The 18,662-nt window shown below is 39.9% G+C and overlaps 1 protein-coding gene across 1 annotated transcript in view; it reads left to right on the top strand.

The window, feature by feature from the left end:
* The window catches only part of Cast (calpastatin), a 103,096-nt gene that overhangs the window by 44,623 nt on the left and 39,811 nt on the right, over nucleotides 1–18,662 (top strand). The window contains exons 4-13 of the mRNA XM_051172503.1: nucleotides 3,409–3,468; nucleotides 7,005–7,070; nucleotides 7,596–7,634; nucleotides 9,183–9,239; nucleotides 9,831–9,944; nucleotides 15,016–15,114; nucleotides 16,459–16,539; nucleotides 17,143–17,181; nucleotides 17,755–17,841; nucleotides 17,967–18,059. Of these exons, the coding sequence (XP_051028460.1) occupies nucleotides 3,409–3,468; nucleotides 7,005–7,070; nucleotides 7,596–7,634; nucleotides 9,183–9,239; nucleotides 9,831–9,944; nucleotides 15,016–15,114; nucleotides 16,459–16,539; nucleotides 17,143–17,181; nucleotides 17,755–17,841; nucleotides 17,967–18,059 (735 nt within the window). The remainder of the gene's footprint in view (nucleotides 1–3,408; nucleotides 3,469–7,004; nucleotides 7,071–7,595; nucleotides 7,635–9,182; nucleotides 9,240–9,830; nucleotides 9,945–15,015; nucleotides 15,115–16,458; nucleotides 16,540–17,142; nucleotides 17,182–17,754; nucleotides 17,842–17,966; nucleotides 18,060–18,662) is intronic.

Raw genomic sequence — 18,662 nt, forward strand, 5'->3', positions numbered from 1 at the left:
ACACAGGCACCTACTGTGTTCCTCATAAACTGAAGGAACCAGTACAACGTGATAAACCCTGGACATGAGATTCCATTTTCTCATCTGTTTAAAGTTTATGTGTTAGTCTTTAACAATGTCATTGCTAAGGCTCATACTTTTTAAAGATCTAGGAGTTAGCTTTTTATAACTTTTTTCTCATAATTGTTATGTACACTAGTGCTTGGCAGTTCAGTTGGTACAAGATGAAGGTATATTCAGTCTTTTATATGAGATAATAAACATTAAATTCCTTACCTTCACCTATAGAATATGAGCCAAAATAGCCACAATAACCCAGAGTTAAGTGGTTAATAGCGGGGTAGGGTCATTTCCATTGCTTCCATTCTCCAGGAATCAGCATTCATATTTCAGTTTTGGAAAACTCGACGTGTCTAAATGTAGAACTTCCATGGAGGACTCTATGCTGAGGACAGGTGCAGCCACTACCTTAGGCTAAGATCCCAATCTGACCATGCTTATTTATAGCTAGTGCTAAGAATGTCCCCATTACTGGACATGAGGCTCACATTCAGGGATTATTTAATGGAGTAGTAGTCAGGCAGGATAATCCAAAGATATGTACTCTTACAGATATTTTAATATATTTAGATGCTTAAAATTAACATTTGATAAGGCTAGAGAGATGGCTCAGTGCATAAGAGTAGTAGGTGCTTTTGCAGAGTATCCTGGTTCAGTTGTAAGCACACATGTGATGGTTCACAACTATCTATAATTCTTCCAGGGAACATGGTATTCTCTTCTGACTTCTGCTGGGCACCAGGTGTGCATGTAGTACATAGACTTGCTTGTAGCCCAATAGTCATACAAATAAAATAAATAATAAAAATCTTTTAATGTTTCTTCTGCTTGTTTGACATAGATGAAAAAAAAAAAAAAACTATTGAAGGAATGGGAATTTACTGCATTTGATTAGAAATTTGTGTGTTTCTACCTTCATATTGTGAAGGTAGCATTATCTACATCTGAGCACTTTAATCCCTAACAAGTTTTACTCTCAATGAAAAATATGGCTATTCATATATTTTTCTACTGATTTAGCCTTAAAGAAAAACTGTGTATATGTTCTAGTTTCTTATTCCAAAGAGAATGTGAGAGACGTTACTACAATGCTTGGTGTGTGTGTGTGTGTGTGTGTGTGTGTGTGTGTGTGTGTGTGTGTGTTTTAATCAATGAAATACCATGGCTTGGGTTCAAAGTGTGAAAGAATGGAATGTGAGTGGGAGAGGAGGAGAGAAGAGCAGTTACAGGTTTATGCTGCCTCTTTGTTGAGTTATGCCTTCTAGTGGTGTTGTCCCTCAGCCTTCTGATGTCCCTGGGAAGCTAGCCAGGAGCTCTTGCCTCTGCTCCTCTGAGCTCTGGGGAAGCTGGCTGGGTGAAGGCTTGTTGAGAGATCAGGTCCCAAAGAGGGCAGAGAACTGAACAGGGGTGTACGTGTATGTGCTGCAACACTGTGACAAGGCAGCAAGCAGGGTTGCTCCCCTGGTGAAGGAGCAGGGGGATCCCTGCATTCTCCCTAGGAGGGAGCCCAAATCCTACCCTCCTCTGCATCTTTTCAAGGAGGAAGGGGAGCCCCAGACTTGAAAGAGCGCTAGGTAGCAGAGTGCACTTCACTAATGACAGCTGAGAAACAAAGAACTAGGTTTTAATTCATGTACTAAGTCTCATACATTAAGTCTAGAGGCAAGAGTCCTAGCTAAGCTGACAAAAGAAGAGATAAAGAAAATCCTGGGAGAACAAAGGTCAAAAGGCTTGAGGCCCTGAGAGGACAGAGAAAAGTGACAAATAGGCACTCAGGGACCCCAGGTGTTTAAAGCTCTTGGTTATAAAAAGGGGCGGCCCCAGAATATCTCCCAGACCCCTGTTGCTGGAGCCTCTTGTTAATTCAGAGGCAGCTTTGACGTGTCTTATGGAATGGAACCAGGTTAGTCACACATTATTTTCGCCAAATGAGATTTCATAGTTACTTTCTAGAGACAGGAGGGGGTGCTTTCTGTGGCTTCTCTGGAGAGGAGCTGACTCCGACCTCTGCCTAGCAAAGTCCCACACCTTTTGACATAGCTTCTGAAGTGGCTCAAGGCCAGGCATTGGAGACAGAGTGAGACCTACATTGTACACTCTCCCTGCCTTCCTGACAGAGTCACAACTTGTTATTGACCGTGGATTGCTTAAGTAGGTAACTTGCCTGAGACAGAATCTCTGAGCTGAAAAGTCTAATGGACTCATGTGAAGAGGTTTAAGTGGACCTGAGTTGGCATGTGCAAAAATGATAAATATGTATTTTATTATTATCAAGATAATACAAGCTAAGTAATGGAATAGTATTCAATACCATGCATGCATCCACATGCTCAAGGTATCACCCGCTGCTTAGGTGTGTGTGTGTGTGTGTGTGTGTGTGTGTGTGTGCGCGTGCACGCGTGCGCTTAGGTGGACTTGCAAGACCCAGCCTCCCCCATGCATTCCAAAGGAGGGCATTTCGATTGTCATTTGTTAAGCCCTGTGCACCAGGGAAGAGCCAATATAAGTCAAGTAATGCAGCAACATTCTCTCTATACTGTCCTTACATAGCCCTAAAAGGACAATTGCCATTCCTGTTGTGTACTTGTTCCTCTAATTTTATAATACATAGTTAGTTACTTATGGCTTTGATACAATAATCTATGTAAAGGAAAGCAGGCTTCATTTTAGTTCATGCCTTTGGGGATACAGTCCATCCCCTAACCATGCCATCCTAATGGCTCCATTTTTAAAAACTCTATAGCTCTCAAAGAGCATTAGTGTGTGGGGAAGCAAGTATTCCAATACATGTGGGCCTGCCTTCACCCTCAAGCCACTTCATATTAGAACTTATGTACTAGTAATTTTGTTAACATTTATAATGTGGCAGACATTTTACACTATTATCACAAATACTTATAAACCAGCAAAATAAACATTATGCCCCATTTTGCATATTTAAAAAACTGAGGCTTAAAGTTATAGAGCTATTAAGTACAAAAGCTAGCTAGGATTTCAACACAGTTTATGAAAGGGTTCTAACAAGTGTCAAGGTGAACATTATTTTTTTAAATAATAGTAACAATATAACAAAGTTTAAAAAATAGTATATAAACTTGCAAGTATGTGGGAAACTGAAGATCAGAAACTCTAAGTAAGTGGAGAGTGTTATGTAGCACATCATAGACTCTACTTTCAAACCATTTGAGCTGGTCACAGCAACACCTGTTGGAATTTTTGAAGATGGCACTACACATCAGGCAAAACCAAGGTGGGAAGTTGAGGGCAGTGTGATGAAGAAAAGCCGAGGATAATTTTAGGTGGGGGTTATGTATGGCCAGTCTGACTTTTTGTTTCTTTCTTTTCTAGGTGACAGCTCCCTCTGCCGCCACCAGCAAGTCTCCCAGCATGAGTACCACAGGAGCTAAGGTAAAGCACCTTTGTGGGGTGACCTGACTGAATGCCGTCTTAGCTTGCTTGTGAGCACCTGTTGGCAGATGCGTTCCTTAGTTTAGGACACGTTCTCATTCTGGAAGTCAGCATCTTCTTCCTGGGTTGGAAGCTTGCGCACTTCTCCTCAAAGACGTTTCTGTTGTTTGAAACTCTTTCAAAAGAGTCACTGCTATTTCTTTTTTTTTTTTTCCCCTTGATTATATTTTTGAAAAGGAGGGAGATAATCTGGCTGAGTACATTTCTCTGGGACTGAATAAGTAGGGATTCTAGCTTGGTGACAGTTGTGATTTTTTGGTAGACATTTGGAAGTGAAAAAGCTTCTCCTAAGTGACTGCAGAAGCGGAAGGGAAGGATACAAATGATTTCTGATATGTGGATCATGGAGTAGAGTACTGTCTCTTTGACTAATTCCTTTGAGCTATTTTGGTTATTTTTTGTATTTATTCTTTGGAATTTAAGAAGAGTAAAAGGAGTGTAGTTGTTACACAGGGTGAGCCTACTTCTGAGAGATGCTTGAAGTTGCCTTAACATTTCTACCTTAGTTACTGCAGCTCAAGCTGTTTCTTAGAAATATTTCAGGGTATAATTTAAAGAGGAGACATTTACAAAATGTTCTCAGCTTGTTTGTTTGTATTTTCTAGTGTTTGACTGTGTTGAGAGCTTCCAGCTCCATTATTATCAAATTGCTGTCTCTACAGTTTCCAGCTTATATTTGCCTTCTGTCTCCCATGTCACTGTTGAGTCTCAGAAGTTTCCTATTCCAGGGAATATGGCAGCACAAGTTATTACTGGGGATTTTATCACCTCATCTTGAATTAGAACAGTGAAAATTTCCTGGGAGTAAACTGTCCATTTACCTAAGTTTTATAAAGTTTTGCTTTAAATTTCATATTTACCTCAGAATTTTATGTAATATTTTACCTTTATATTGATTTCATAATCATATTAAAGTATTAATTATACTATGTATTAATAACCTATTATTTGCCATTTGTTCAACTATTTTAAAATAATATACAAAAATTATATATATGTACACACACACACACACACACACACACACACACACGCCTATATTTGTAGTGCTGGGGACTAAGCGTAGGACTAAACAAGTAAGTTCTATACCTCTGAGGTCTGTCCCTAGCTGCCACAATCTATCTTGATATTGAAAGAGTAGAGAAGAAATATATATATATATAAAACAAGACGCAAAATAAAACCTCACTGGATTGACCATCAGTGGCAAGGAAAGACAGACATATGGGCCGTGTCTGTTGTTTTGGCTCATGTAGCTGTTGCCGTGTTTAATCCCATGTTTCAGCCAGAGGGCCAGTACTTGTTGCCATGTTGCCATGGTTTTGAGAGCAGGTGCTGTCAATCCTCAACATCACAACACATCAGTCATAAGAGTCCTGGCAATCAAAACAAACAAGCAAAACCTTAGGAGGGGGAAGGAGCATGGGAAATGGGAGAGCGGTGAGGACAAAACTGAGACACGTGATGAAGTAGTGCCATTGGCCGATTTAAACCATTTTGGCCTCTGCTTTCTTTCCTTGGTGTATTTCAGTCACACGGCTCAATCATGGTGTCTTTCACTGCTTCTGCTCTTTGTCATGATGACATAGTACTGACTGCTGTGACGTCCTCGTGGGGATGTCAGGAGCTTGAGCTTCATGGTTTCATGTCTGCAAATGTTAGGACCTTTTAGTGAAAAGATGCTAATTCATGGAAATAGAGATTATGAATCCTTCTCTTGTTTGCATTGCCAGACTGTGCATGAAGCGAGTTGTATGTGTAGATTTGCATTCGTATTTCTTACCCCTGGAACATTAGAATTGGTTCTCATGTCATTGATTAGAGGGTGGAAGGTCATGATGTAACTCCTGAGAGCCTGTGCTTCTGCACGCGGAGCCAGACAGCATAACTGACTCCTGTTTCTTTACCATCTGTGGTCCTGGTAGCTCCTCTTTGCTTCAGGTTCCTTTCTGTACAGTGTGAAGAGCGACAATAATAGTTCCTATTTCAGAAGACTGCATAAGGAGACAAATGGTGAGCCGTGCCTGTCCCAGAGCAGATGCTCACTGTGGGTGAGCTATGGGCCAGTAGAGAGACCGTGCAGCCTGGAGCTGAATATACAACTCCAGCTCCATCATACACTCTTTTGAGAATGTAGTTGACTTTTTAGATCCTGAATTATTTACAGAAAAGTGTTGTAATAATATTATTGTCTCTGAGAGTCATGACGCATAACAAGTTAGCTGATAATTGAACTTAGGAAAGGTCTTGGTACCTACCTGTGAGCTGACGGATAAGCCCTAATGTATTGCTTTTCCTATTAGTATTACATTTGTTGCCATTACTACCAAATTTTTTTGATTGTTGATTTCAATATATTATATTAATACCTGCTTAGGTCTTAATATACAGTCTTAATTGTAGTTTAAAGATTTCCCAAGCAATATCTTGATTACCAAATTATCACATTGAAAGTACTAATAAGTTCAAACAACAATAATATTAGCTGACTTATTTCCTTTGTAAATTATTTAAAAAATTACATTTGTGCAAACTAAAAGAAGACTCACAAACAGAGGAACATAAACTAAAATTCCTCAGCAAAGATGAATCAGCAGTCTCACTACTGTGTGAAGGGACCCTAAATTTCTTTAAAAACATTTGCTAACAAGGTTTGATCCTTCTCCACCCCCACCCCCCCATCCCTGCAAACAATAGGAATACTTGTGTAACTGGAAGGCATTTCATGGAGATGACTGTACCTTCACCAGAAAAGCACAAGACATGATAAATTAAAAGAATATTTGATTTAGCTTCTTCAAATAACAAAGTTTAAGTAGCAGCTTTGCTGGCCTCATCAAGCAGCCAAGAGAGAAAGTGTAGCAGGAGGCATTAAGACTGCCTTGTGATCACTTACCTTGGAAAGTTTACAGAGCATGAATCAAGTTTTTGTGCTGACTTCTATCTCGCTCCATCAGCATTGGTTGTATACATTTATGGAAGTTTTGCTGTTTGTATATTTGGACAAGTCACCTTTAGCTGGTTAAAAGTTTGTAAAACATTGCACTAAAGGTTCTTCAGAAGCATGTTTAGAACCTTAGAATACAATTCTACATTTAAGAATATGACATACAATTTACAAAACTATTTTTAAAATCCATGGGTGGAATTTCAGAAAGCTTATAGTGACAATTGTGACTTTTTGTTTGTGTTTGTTGGGTTATAGTTAAACACTAGAAATACAGATAGAAAAAAAGATTATAATAGTTTTTACATAAGAAGGAATATTAAAAATTAATTTTATATATGAAATTCTCATAAAAAAATATAGACTCAACCTGAAAGACTTGCTTGGTATCCTAGTGTTTATGTGCCTAAATCCTGGTAGAGTTAGATGTGCTCGGTTGGAAGAATAGGTCTTATATGAACATTTTGGCCCATTATGTAGATGGTCAGATACAAATGAAATCCCTCTGGGGCTTATGCTCTTATATTAGGCTGTTCCAGTCAGCAAACAGATGGAAGGACCACGTCCCCCTGACAGGAAAAGGCACAGAAAACAGGTGATGTGGGTCATTGTGCCCGGCAGCTCTGTTTACTAGTCATTTCAGCCTCTCAGCACGTGCTATAATTCCAGTCCATATCTTCTGTATCAGCATGACTCCATCAGAAACTTCCTCTAGGCTTAACCATCAAGCACATGCTGCTGCTAAAAATAACTTCACTCTCTGTGCCTCACTTCTGCAACTCCCCAGTTCTTTCACACTTTGAACCCAAGCCATGGTATTTCATTGATTAAAACAAACACATACACACACACCATTACTGACTTGGAATGACAGAGACCTTGTATTTGAAGGGAGAATACTTTTATGTTTACTGCAATGCTATTAGTAAAAATTTTTTATGTAACCTTGATTACCTGACATATGACTAATATCTGAAGTGTGTGCTCAACTTAAGTCATAAACTTTATATTGATAATACCAGAATCGCATAGTTGAAGAAAGTCCATCACAATCATAGTAAACTATCTCCAGTGTTATTTTTTAACTTCTTTTTTCTTTTATTTTTTCCCCTGAATTTAGGCTGTGAAAACAGAGTCTGAGAAGTCACAATCAAGTGAGGTAAATAATTTAAGTCTGTGAATTATTCTGACTTTTTAAAAATAATAATGAATAAGTAGTTTCCTATATGGAATTTGTCAGCTAATATAAATGACTTTGGCTATTCTGTTGAATATAAATTCATAGAGTACTTATAAAATATTTATATTAAATCCATACATTGTTAAAATATATAATTTTTCATAAACAAAAGTATTTTGCATGTTATTTTATTCAAATATAGATTTTAATCATTTTTTTAAAAGGAACAAAGGAGGAAAGGTCAATCAAGCAGAGGAGATGGCCTAATAAGTAAAGGTGCTTGCTATGTAACTCTGAGCACTCGAGTTCAGCCCTCAGAGCCCACAGCAAAAGGAGAACAGCAATTCCTGAAAGTTGCCATTTGACTTCCACCATACCACTATTTCACAAGCATGTGAAAACATACATGTGCACACACACAAATATATAGGCACATGTACTCATGCACACACACACACACACATATATCTATACACATACATGAGTGCACACACATGTATCCACACAAACATGCACATACACGTAGGCATACATGCATGCACACACAAGTGTGCTCCTATGCACGCACTAATAACTTTAAAAGGACAAAGGACAGTACAAGCTATAGGTACCTTGAAACACCAGGATGAGTGTGTTGAACCTGCTCCTAGGTCTCTGATTGATAGTGAGCAGGTTAATCTTCACAGACGTCTCTGGGATGAGTCACTCGGGCCCTCTTCCCAGGGAACAACTCTTCTTGCTTCCGTGATGCTTGGCTGTCCAGTCTGAAAGTCATTCTGCCGTCATAGAAAGGTGGATTCCAGGGTGCCAAGAATAAACAGCACATCTTTCCTTTCAGTACAGTGCTGCCCTTTAATCTTTTTAACTGTTTAAATGCTGAGGACCATAAGGTTTTCTGTAGGGCAGAGACCTAAGGCAAACAGGGAATGCACAGGTACAGATGGGGCCATGGGGTGAAAGGTAAGGCTTGTCTGATTCTGTAACAGGCTGGCTAGTGGGCTCTGTCTGCAGCCGTTGCATAGTGAATTCTAGAGGGACGAATTTAGAGACTAGATGAAAATTGTCTTCTGTTCCACATTTCAATGCTTGTTAAGAGAATTTCACCCTTGGGGATATTATCATATTGCGTCTCTCCTGTGGACAGAGGCTTTTCAAAATGAACTCAGGGGCACGTGGGATATCACTCACTGCTCAACAAACATAGTGCTCACGTTAATCTTCTGACGCCTTTGTAGATAGTCTGGAAGCTACTAATTGATCTCAGGGAATGTGCACAGTAGCCAAGAGTTTAGAGATGTGTGTATTTGAACACATATTTCTAGAGAGAAGACTCAAGCTTTCCTTTTTTGTGTGTGAATTGCCACCTGTGGAGACTGCTGGTGGGTCACTCTTGACCAGTTATATGCCTGGAGCTTTTCCTGAGGACAGAATAGTTTAGTCAGAATTGTATTCTTGGGGCAATTTGGAATTATAAGAATAGTAGGTTTTAATGTAATAACTCAGCTTTTACTTCTTCAAAATTAACAGCAGTCTGTGGTTCATGAGAAAAAGTCTGCAGAAAGAAAGCTAAAGGAAGGCTCAGAGGTGAGTGCCTGTGGCTAGGACTTGGTCCTCTGCAGCAGGATCTGTTGGGGTTTGTACTGACTTGTTTCCTCAGCTGACTCCAGTGCCATCATGTGGTAACAGCGGTGTTCTGTCGCCTTTATTGTCCTGCCACTACTGTAGACCAGGCTGGACTCAAACTTGTAGAGATTCATCTGCATCTGCCTCCCTGAGCCACCACGACCCGATGTGCTCAGTGATTCTTAATGAAGATTTTGGGAGGATTTGCAGTATTTCAGATTTTGTACCTAACGTACAGTGACATTTCCCTCGTACTAACAGATATTTGTATAATTCAAAACTGCAAAAAGTACAACTATTAGACTCATCCTTTATGCTTTTATTCTATAAAGAAAAGTATCTGAATATTTTTGTTTTTGTTTTTGTTTTTCAAGACAGGGTTTCTCTATAAGATAGCCCTGGCTAACTCCTTTTGTAGACCAGGTTGGCCTCAAACTCACACAGAGATCTGCCTGCCTCTGCCTCCCAAGGTTTAAAGGCATGTGTCAACATGCCCGGCTCTGAACTGTTTTAAACCACCATCACGTTAATAATATATGTGTGTGCTTTCAGCCTATAACCCTTCCCAAGCATGCATCAGATACAAGAAGTAAGCATGCTCATAAGGAAAAAGCAGTTTCCAGATCAGATGAGCAGATGGTGTCAGAGAAGAAGGCAGAACCAAAGGTGAGCTTGATAAATATGAAGCCACTAATGTCAACTTGAATCTGTGGTGTTGCACTGGAAGCATTTGATATTGTGATGATTTGGTGCAGTTGTTGCATTAGTTTTGCAAGAAGCACTGTAGGAATGTGGGATGACGGAGGGCCTGAGAAAGATCTGCAGATAGACAGACAGACAGACAGACAGACAGACAGATAGAAGCACTGTAGGAATGTGGGATGACGGAGGGCCTGAGAAAGATCTGCAGACAGACAGACAGACAGACAGACAGACAGACAGATATATATATATATTCTGGTGTCTCCCAAGCAGAAAGTTTTAAATGAGGCTGCCTCCTAGGCCTCTCTAAACTTGGGCCAGGGCAACTATTGCAGGTGTTGGTGACATTTGAAGCTCATAATCTTGGTCGTAGTCAAAGATAATTTAATTAGTCCTGTCACTCTACTACCTCTGTTCTCAGACAAAATCACAAGATGTTCCCTCTGCTGGTGGAGGGAGTGTGGTTGCAGCAGTGACTGTGGCTGAGACATCGGACAAAGCACCTGACAAGGTGAGCGAGCACACATGTGCAAACAGAACATGAGGTGTTATGTTTACTGGGCTTCTGCTTTATGAAGCAAACATCAGACAACCTAACATTCAGAAATACTGAACACTGCTTGTATATGAACCTTTGTGATGAAGAGCATATGTTTGGGGGGATTTAAAGTGAGAAAAGTACTAAAATAATTTTGAAATGTATATAGCCAATAAATCTTAGTTGGGTACCTGGCACATTAGGCCTGGTATTAATGCCAAAGAAATAAAAATGTAATTTGGCTCAGGCCCTGCCTTCCAGATTCACAGGTATGAAAACAAGGACATACAACTTTGACAAGCGCTTGAGTAGGCATACTCCTCAGCTTTGAGTGTTCACAGCCACAGCCCTGACACTAACTCACAGTTGGTGAGCTGAAAGCATGGCAAGCCCTCCCAGCCAGCACCAGTGTAGATGTGCTGGCCAGTCCTGGAAGCCTGCCTCGAAGGAGCTTCAGATGCCAATCTGTGAGCGTGCAAAAAGTCACAGAAAAAGTAAAAAGCTTGACACATGCCCTGAAGCATCTTGGGATGCTAGACATATGATTTGAACCAAACTCACAAAAACCTTTAGGTAGAAAAACTCACATATGAGGATTTTTGCAATAGACTGCAATAGGGGCAGTCTTGTGACTGAGGGTGTACTTAAATAAACCAATTTGAAAATGAGTAGATTTAAGGTCAAGGACTAGGTATCTTACAAGAATTTTTAAAAATATATTCAAATTTTTTATGCTAGCTACAAACTAGCCTATGTTGTCAGTAAAAGCTAAATGATCCAACTAAGAAAAGTTTACATGGAATTCTGTTATGTATTGGCTTGATTCTGGAACTTTCCATAAATTATTTTATTTTACTTTACCCCTGATTTATCCCCAAGTCAGTAGGATTAATCAAACCTGTCTTATTTTAGTATGTGGCAGGTTGAAGCATTACAGTTGACTGTAGAATGTGTTAGCTGCAGGTAGCCCATCTCATATTGATACAGCCGTGATTTTAACTCAGAGCAGACTAAGAGAGGCCCCTCTACAGAGACATTTTTTAAGGAAACTGTGGTTTCCATCTGACTCAGGAATCTACTGGACTTTGAGAGAGTAGCTTGCCTTTGAGATAGGCCTGGAAGGACACCTGGGATTCTAGGCTTGCAAACACGTCAAGGTGTTGGAAAGTTTCAAATGAGTTCTGGGCACAAGCTCAATCCAGTGTCTGAAAGCACAGAGTCCAGAGGTTGCAGTAAGACCAGAAAGACAGGTTAAGGCTGCTGGAGCTTGTGGGTAGTGACAGGAAGGTGAAGGTTGCTTGGGGCTATCTCCAGGGTGCTGATGAGTCACTATGTAGCCTAATGCAGAACTATGATAGAAGAAAAGAGGGGGAGCTAGTCAAACTTATTGCAGGTGCAAAGCCTTCAGATTCAGGAAGGAGTTGGCCAAAGAGTGCAAAGGTAAAGTGAAACTTCAGAATAAGTAGGCTGATAACACTGAAGTAAGACAAAACAGATGACACAGCACCACGCTTTTTGGAGGTGCTCACTGCATGGTCCAAGCACAGGGTCAACACTGAGAACAAGTGCATCCTTAAGAGTAGAGTGGGAGGCTTGCAGCACTGGACCCGAGCCTCTGGTTACTGTCCAGAGGTCAACAGAAGCCTGTTGCATTCATGTGGAGAAAAGGATGTGCTCAGTTTGCCCTAGACTGAATGTAAGTATTTGACAGGCCTAAGGAAAGATTTGTAACAAAGGAATTAAAGTATTGTTTGGTGTGCAGAAGAAAGGAAGGGGGAGGGAAAGGAGATAGAGGAGATGGTGAGAAAGGAAAATACTGAGCCAGGAAGAAGAAAGAGGAAGGTGTGTGAGTGTGTATATACACAAGGTGGTAGCTGACTCCTGGAAAGGGGATCAGAAGCCTAGACTTGGTCTTGCACCTGGCACAGTGTTTTCAGTGCCCAAATCATAGCAGCTGCTCATTTGGCATTTAATTATACAGCAAGTATTTACCCTGTGCTTACCAAACACTGATTATCATTACTATAATCTCCACAACTCCTAAATGGCACCATCATTTTCCTCACATCATTCCAGGGGCCAGAGGAAGTGACTTGTAAGTCTCAAGCAGTTATTCATGCCATTGCTGGTGTTCAAATGCAGGCAGCCTGCGATTTGCTGCCCAAATTTGATGCTTTCAAATGATACATGGTCCTGGATGGTCTAAATGAAATAGCCTCACCAATTTAATTACTGACAAGACTTTTGTCCCTGGCCCTAGAGGATTTACAAGTCAGAAACTGCAGAAGAGATGCTCAAGGCGACAAGGCAAGGGCACAAACACAGCAGGATCAGGATGCCGCTTTGCTGTGGCAGGTGTGATAGATGAGAGCTGACGTAGTGAGGGCTCCCCAGGATCATCTTCAGAGTTTGTCTGGACTGAGGCAGGAAGGTTACATGTTCGAACACTGGCAGCTGTCCTTGAGAGGTTCTGCAGAGTAAGTAATGGTGAGAGAGGAAAATCAAGGGAAAAAAACCCAATGATATACCAACGTAAGGGACATGGTGATCTTGATGAGTGAGTGGAAGCAAAGACACAGGGCGCAGTAACTTCAAGCAGTGGCTTCAGAAACAACCTGTAAGGTTGCAAGGCCCAAGACACGTTTATTATACAAAGGGCCAGGCAGTTCTGGTGCTGATCATGGTTTTGTTCCTTGCTCTGCAGCTTGTGGAAAAGGTGCCTCGTTGCTCCTACCTTCCTTCTTTCCTCTCCCTTAATCTTTGACTTCCTGTTCCCCTTGCTTCTCTTCCCTCCCTTTCTTTTCGCATCTCTTCCACCTCCATCTTTTTCATATACAAACATTTTAATTGCCTTTTGCATATTTTCCTTGCACTTGTCAAGTACTTAAACCAGTCTATCACAAATCAGATACATCCTTTTCCTCCATGAGCCTGATTGCTCCAAGTCTCTCTTTCCCATCACTGAACAGACTTAATGTTTATAGTAGTTCTGAAATGCATGCCACTACTGTCCAGAGCAGATCAGGGGACTACTGCATGACCTAGGCTATTAATTTGAATAATCCATCTTAAATATGTCAGAATGCTGTTTCATAAAGGTATATATACATTTTTAAAAATCCTTCTAAATTCCCACTAGAAAAAATAACAATCATTAATGCCAGCTTAACCAGTGTAGTCCAAACTGAAGAAGCCGCCTGACAAGCTATGGAGATAACATATTACCCCGTCATCAGACATAAGTCCTCTGCATTTAGTCTCAGCCTGATTTCTTGTGTTTTTAAAAGAAAAATGTAAGGACTCAGAATTAAAATAAATTATGACTGAGTTGAAAGTGTGACTTTCACACTGTGTTTGTACCATTTCATGATACAAGCCTCTTATTTTGAAGATTCCAGTTTCATTACCCCACATTCATTTACAGTTTCTCTTCTGGAAATATGAGTTCTTTAGCAACACGTATGGCTGCTTGAGACTTGGCCAGTGACTTCGCCTATCCCTTGATTTTAGAGTGGTGGCATCTTGGGGGTTGTAAAGGTTGTCTAATCATTCTGTTTTACCTCTCTCTGTTGGTAAAGAATGTGAGGCACTTTTTTGAAATCTATCCTCTCTCCTCAAAGTAACCGCAACAGTAATTAAAAAAAGGGAAATAAAGTCTAAAATTAATGGGCCCTAATTGCTATTACATACATCAATAATCGAAGAAGTCCTAAAACTGTTGTGGGAATGTAGTAGTTTTAAAAAGAAACCATCAGACATCTTCAGTGACGCTTTTAAATTCAAGGTGTGTAGTGAGGGTCTTTCCCCGCCTGCTATTTTCCACTTTAGGTGCCTCACTTTAGGTGAGCCATCCATAACTACAAAGTAAGTGGCAGCAACCTTTCATTAATATGCTGACTTCATGCTGGCCTACTATATTGTCTGTTCAGATATCCTTACCATTGATCACACATGATTTCTCTTCAGAGGTATCTTTGGGCAAGCATGTGAGCAACAACAACAACGCTCATAAAAATGGACAAATACAGCACACTTCATTTTTTAAATAGCTTCTATTTGGGAGAGGTACTGTTTGCAGATTTTGTTAGTATGAAACTATGGGGGAAACTGAAAAGCAACAAGCGCCACATGGCTAGTTCTTGCATTTCTTTTGCTTTTTTCCTCTTAGCTATCAGTGTGTTGGCTTGGTAGCTTTTGTGAGCTAATACATTTTTTGCTGCAGTTAAAGACTTGGCACTTTTTTTTTTTTTTTTTTTTTTTTTTTAATTTTTATTTTTTTTTTGGCACTTTTAAAAATAGAGATCTAACCTGAATGTGGCTGTTTTTCTTTCCAACTCAGAACCTGGACTCTGCATCTTCATAATAGAAACGGACTGGACTTTAACTATTTTTGAATGTGAAGAAGTTATATAGTATTTGATACATCTTTGTAGTTAAAAATCAAGGGAAATATATCTACCCAATACCAATTAGATATCTTCTGTTCTTCATTTCCAGTCAGGCGCGGATACTGCTTTGGATGACCTGATCGATACTTTAGGCAAACCTGAAGATACTGTCAAAGATGTTCCTCCATATACTGGACCAGTAGTTTTGGTATGTGGTTGAATGCCAGTGAGAATTCATCCTCAATGGTAGGAAAGTAAATACAGCCATGGCTGTCAAGCACAGGACTACATATTGTGTCCTACTGATTATGTAGATGCAGGATGGTATCAGCATTAATTAAAAAAAAAAAAAAAAAACAGCCAGAACTTAATGATGAGGGTGGAAATTGTCTCCCTTGTGATAGATACATAGTTGAATTGATTCAGAAAACATTTGGCGATGCTAAAATGTACTAGGACAGTTGACTAGGTCAGAAAGTTTTGTTTTCTGAACTTTATAATTGATGCAGTGAACTTAAACTTATTTTGAGTTTTAGATCCTTATGATCCTGAGTTAATCTATTCTTAATTTCCAAAAACAATATAATTTTTTTCTGGTGTTTAAAAATGTTGTAGATTACATAAAAACATTTTCAATGAATACCATTATATATTTGTTTCTACAGTTTACAATAAATAGAAAAACGGAGAAAAAGATGACTCAGTAGATTATTAAGAGAAAGTTGCTTGGACAATGAACAAATAACCTGAAGGTTTACCAGGGAGCTGGGAAAATGACATAAAGCATAGGTGGTACCATTTTTTTCGACCAGACTGTCAAAAGTTTCAAAATCTGAAACTCAACTTAGGCATTACATACTGAAGATGTGTCCCCTTCAGTCATAAATCCTCTCCAGAGAGACCTGGGAGCTTTGCCCCTGTGTACAGAGAAGGATAACGGGCAAAACATTGGGAAACAATGTGGTCAACAGAAGACAGGAAGCTCTCCTGTGCTCCCTAAAAGGGAAAATGGCTTCTTCATGTATCAGCATGGCTACATTGCCAGGCCAGAGCAACAAAATGATACTATTTATGTAGCATTTGAAAATATTCAAAGTTATGATGTCTATAAACTATTTATGAATTGTATATGAAATATTTATGAATCCTGCGTTCACAATAATATTGTTAAAATGTGCTCCACTTCAGTTTTCAAAAAGTAATAAAATTATACATATCATGGTATTAAAAATAAACCATATGTTAGATGAGAATATTTTCAAAAGTTATAAAGTATTTACTTCTAGAGTTCATAAACAATGAAAAACACAGAGAAAAGAACAAGTCAATAGAATATGATAGAGATAATAGACTTGAAGTGCAGAATACTATCTTAAAGCTAATTAATTGTTAGCATACCATTAGAACTTTAAGGTTAGGTTAGGCTTCTTAATTATTTATTTTCATCTCAATAGTTATAGAAAAATTAGTTCTGGAATAGTACTTTGGTTTCACAGATCATACTCATCAGATTAATTGTATACTATGTAATTATGTGTTGATTTTCTTCCAGGACCCAATGGATTCTACCTACATTGAAGCTTTAGGTATAAAAGAAGGGACTATTCCTCCAGAGTACAGGAAACTTCTGGAAGTAAGTTATCTTTCACTTTTATGTCACCATTTCCTTCTTAAAAGAGAATTTTATGACAATATTACAATTTAGAAAAGTGAATGGGGGCATAGACAATTGTTATTATTGAGAAATAACCTTCTGTGCATTCCTTTGGAACTTCCCTGACAATGTACTACAGACTGGATAGTTTATCCAAGAGAAATGTGTTGTCTGGTGCTTCTGGAGGCTGGGAATCAGTTAGGGTGTGGGGACAGCTGGCTCCTTCTGAGGGCTTGGAGAGGTAGCTCTCTTCCAGGCCTGTTTGTTAGGCTTACTGATGGCTGTCCTCTTCCTGGTCCTTTCACATTACCTTCCCTCTTTGTTTTTCTCTGGGCCCAAATTTGTTCTCTTCATAAGGACATGAGTCCCTCTTGATAAGGATTCTCACAAATGACCTTACTTTACCTGACTGCTACAAAGAGATCCTATATCCACATAAGTTATCATTATGAGTTTTTTTTTTCCAGGACTTCAGCATATGAGTGGAAAAGCACACAATTTAGCTCATCATAGATGAGAATACATTTTATCAATCAGAATAATTCATTTTGCATTCTCTACTTCTTTCATTTTTTGTTTCAGGAAAAAGAAGGGATCCCCAGACCTCCTCCAGAATCCCCCGTGAGTTCGTACGCATGTCTTCTAAGATCTGTGTTTTCTTCTTGGTTTGGGAGCATAGAACAACCAGTACCAAACTGGGGTTTGGTGGTATAGCCCTGTAATCCCAGTTACTCAGGAGGCATAGTTCAAGGCCAGCCTGGGTAATTTAGACCCTGTCTCAAAATAAAACGAAGCAATATCAGGGGATATAGCTCAATGGCAGGGTACTTGCCTAGTGTACACTGGGCTCTGTGCTCAATCTCCAGGACCATAAAAACACAAATGAAAAAACCCTATCAAAGGGTGGTAGGTATGGGGCTGTACCCATGTATGTATGTATGTATGTATGTATGTATGTATGTAGATATAATAAGGTTAAGAAGATAGAAGGATATAGTAAGTGCTAATAATTATCAGTACTATGAGCACATGGGAAAAGGAGGAACAGTATCCACTCTCTTCCAAACATGGCTTCGAACATGTTAATTCATTAACATTTCTCATTTTCTATTTAAGGAATGCAAAGAATGTACTTTGCTATACTCCTAATCTCTGGCTTGCCTCTTAGGAGTTGCTCTGTGCTCTTTTCTCTAGAAACCCATGGGGCCTGATCATGCTATAGACGCCTTGTCATCTGACTTCACCTGTAGTTCTCCCACTGGAAAGCAAACTGAGAAAGAGGTATTGTTTTTTAGTCCTATTAAGGAGGACTTTGCTAGAAAGTATTTTGGATGTAAAAAGAAAGTTTTAGTTCTGTTTATCACTACTGAACTTCCATCACCCATAAATACCTTTTGTGTTTTCAGAAATCGACAGGGGACGTTTGCAAAGCTCAGTCTGCAGGAGTGACCAGAAGTGCTGCTGTACCTCCCCATGAGAAGAAAAGGAAGGTTGAAGAGGTACTTAACTTCCTTAAATATCCAGGGCCCACATGATATGACAACAGTTACTTCCCTGATTTTGCTTATTTATGAATGCTTCTAAAGCACAGTCCAAACAACTCAGTAGCAGCAGTGCGATGCTGACCACCCCAGATCTCTCTCTCCCTCTCTCTCCCCGTCCCCTGCCTCTCTCTCTCTCTTTCTCTCTCTCTGTCCCCCTCTCCCTTCCCTCCCTCTCCCCCTCCCTCCCTCTCTCTCCCTCTTCCTTTCCATCTCCCTCTCCCTTGCTCTCTCCCTCTCTTTCTTGTCCACCCTATCTGTCTCCTTGTCTGTCTGTCTGTCTCTGTCTCTGTCTCATGTCCCTGTATCAACATAGCCTTTCACTCTCCCCCTTTCCCTAATAAACCTCTTGCCCTAAATCTGTTGCATGGAGTGATTCTTAGTGGCACACTCTTGCACCCTTGGCACAGACCTGGCAAAGCCCACTCCTCCCCCTGCCACCACTTTATCCTAACAAAGACCATCTCATCTTGTAACGCACAGAGACACTACTCTTGGGCCATGAAATCTTAGATTTGGATTCCTAAAGGGAACTTTGTGGGTGAGTACAGGCATGTCAGC

The sequence above is a fragment of the Acomys russatus genome, chromosome 30 (assembly GCF_903995435.1).
Source record: "Acomys russatus chromosome 30, mAcoRus1.1, whole genome shotgun sequence".
NCBI classification, from domain to species: domain Eukaryota; kingdom Metazoa; phylum Chordata; class Mammalia; order Rodentia; family Muridae; genus Acomys; species Acomys russatus.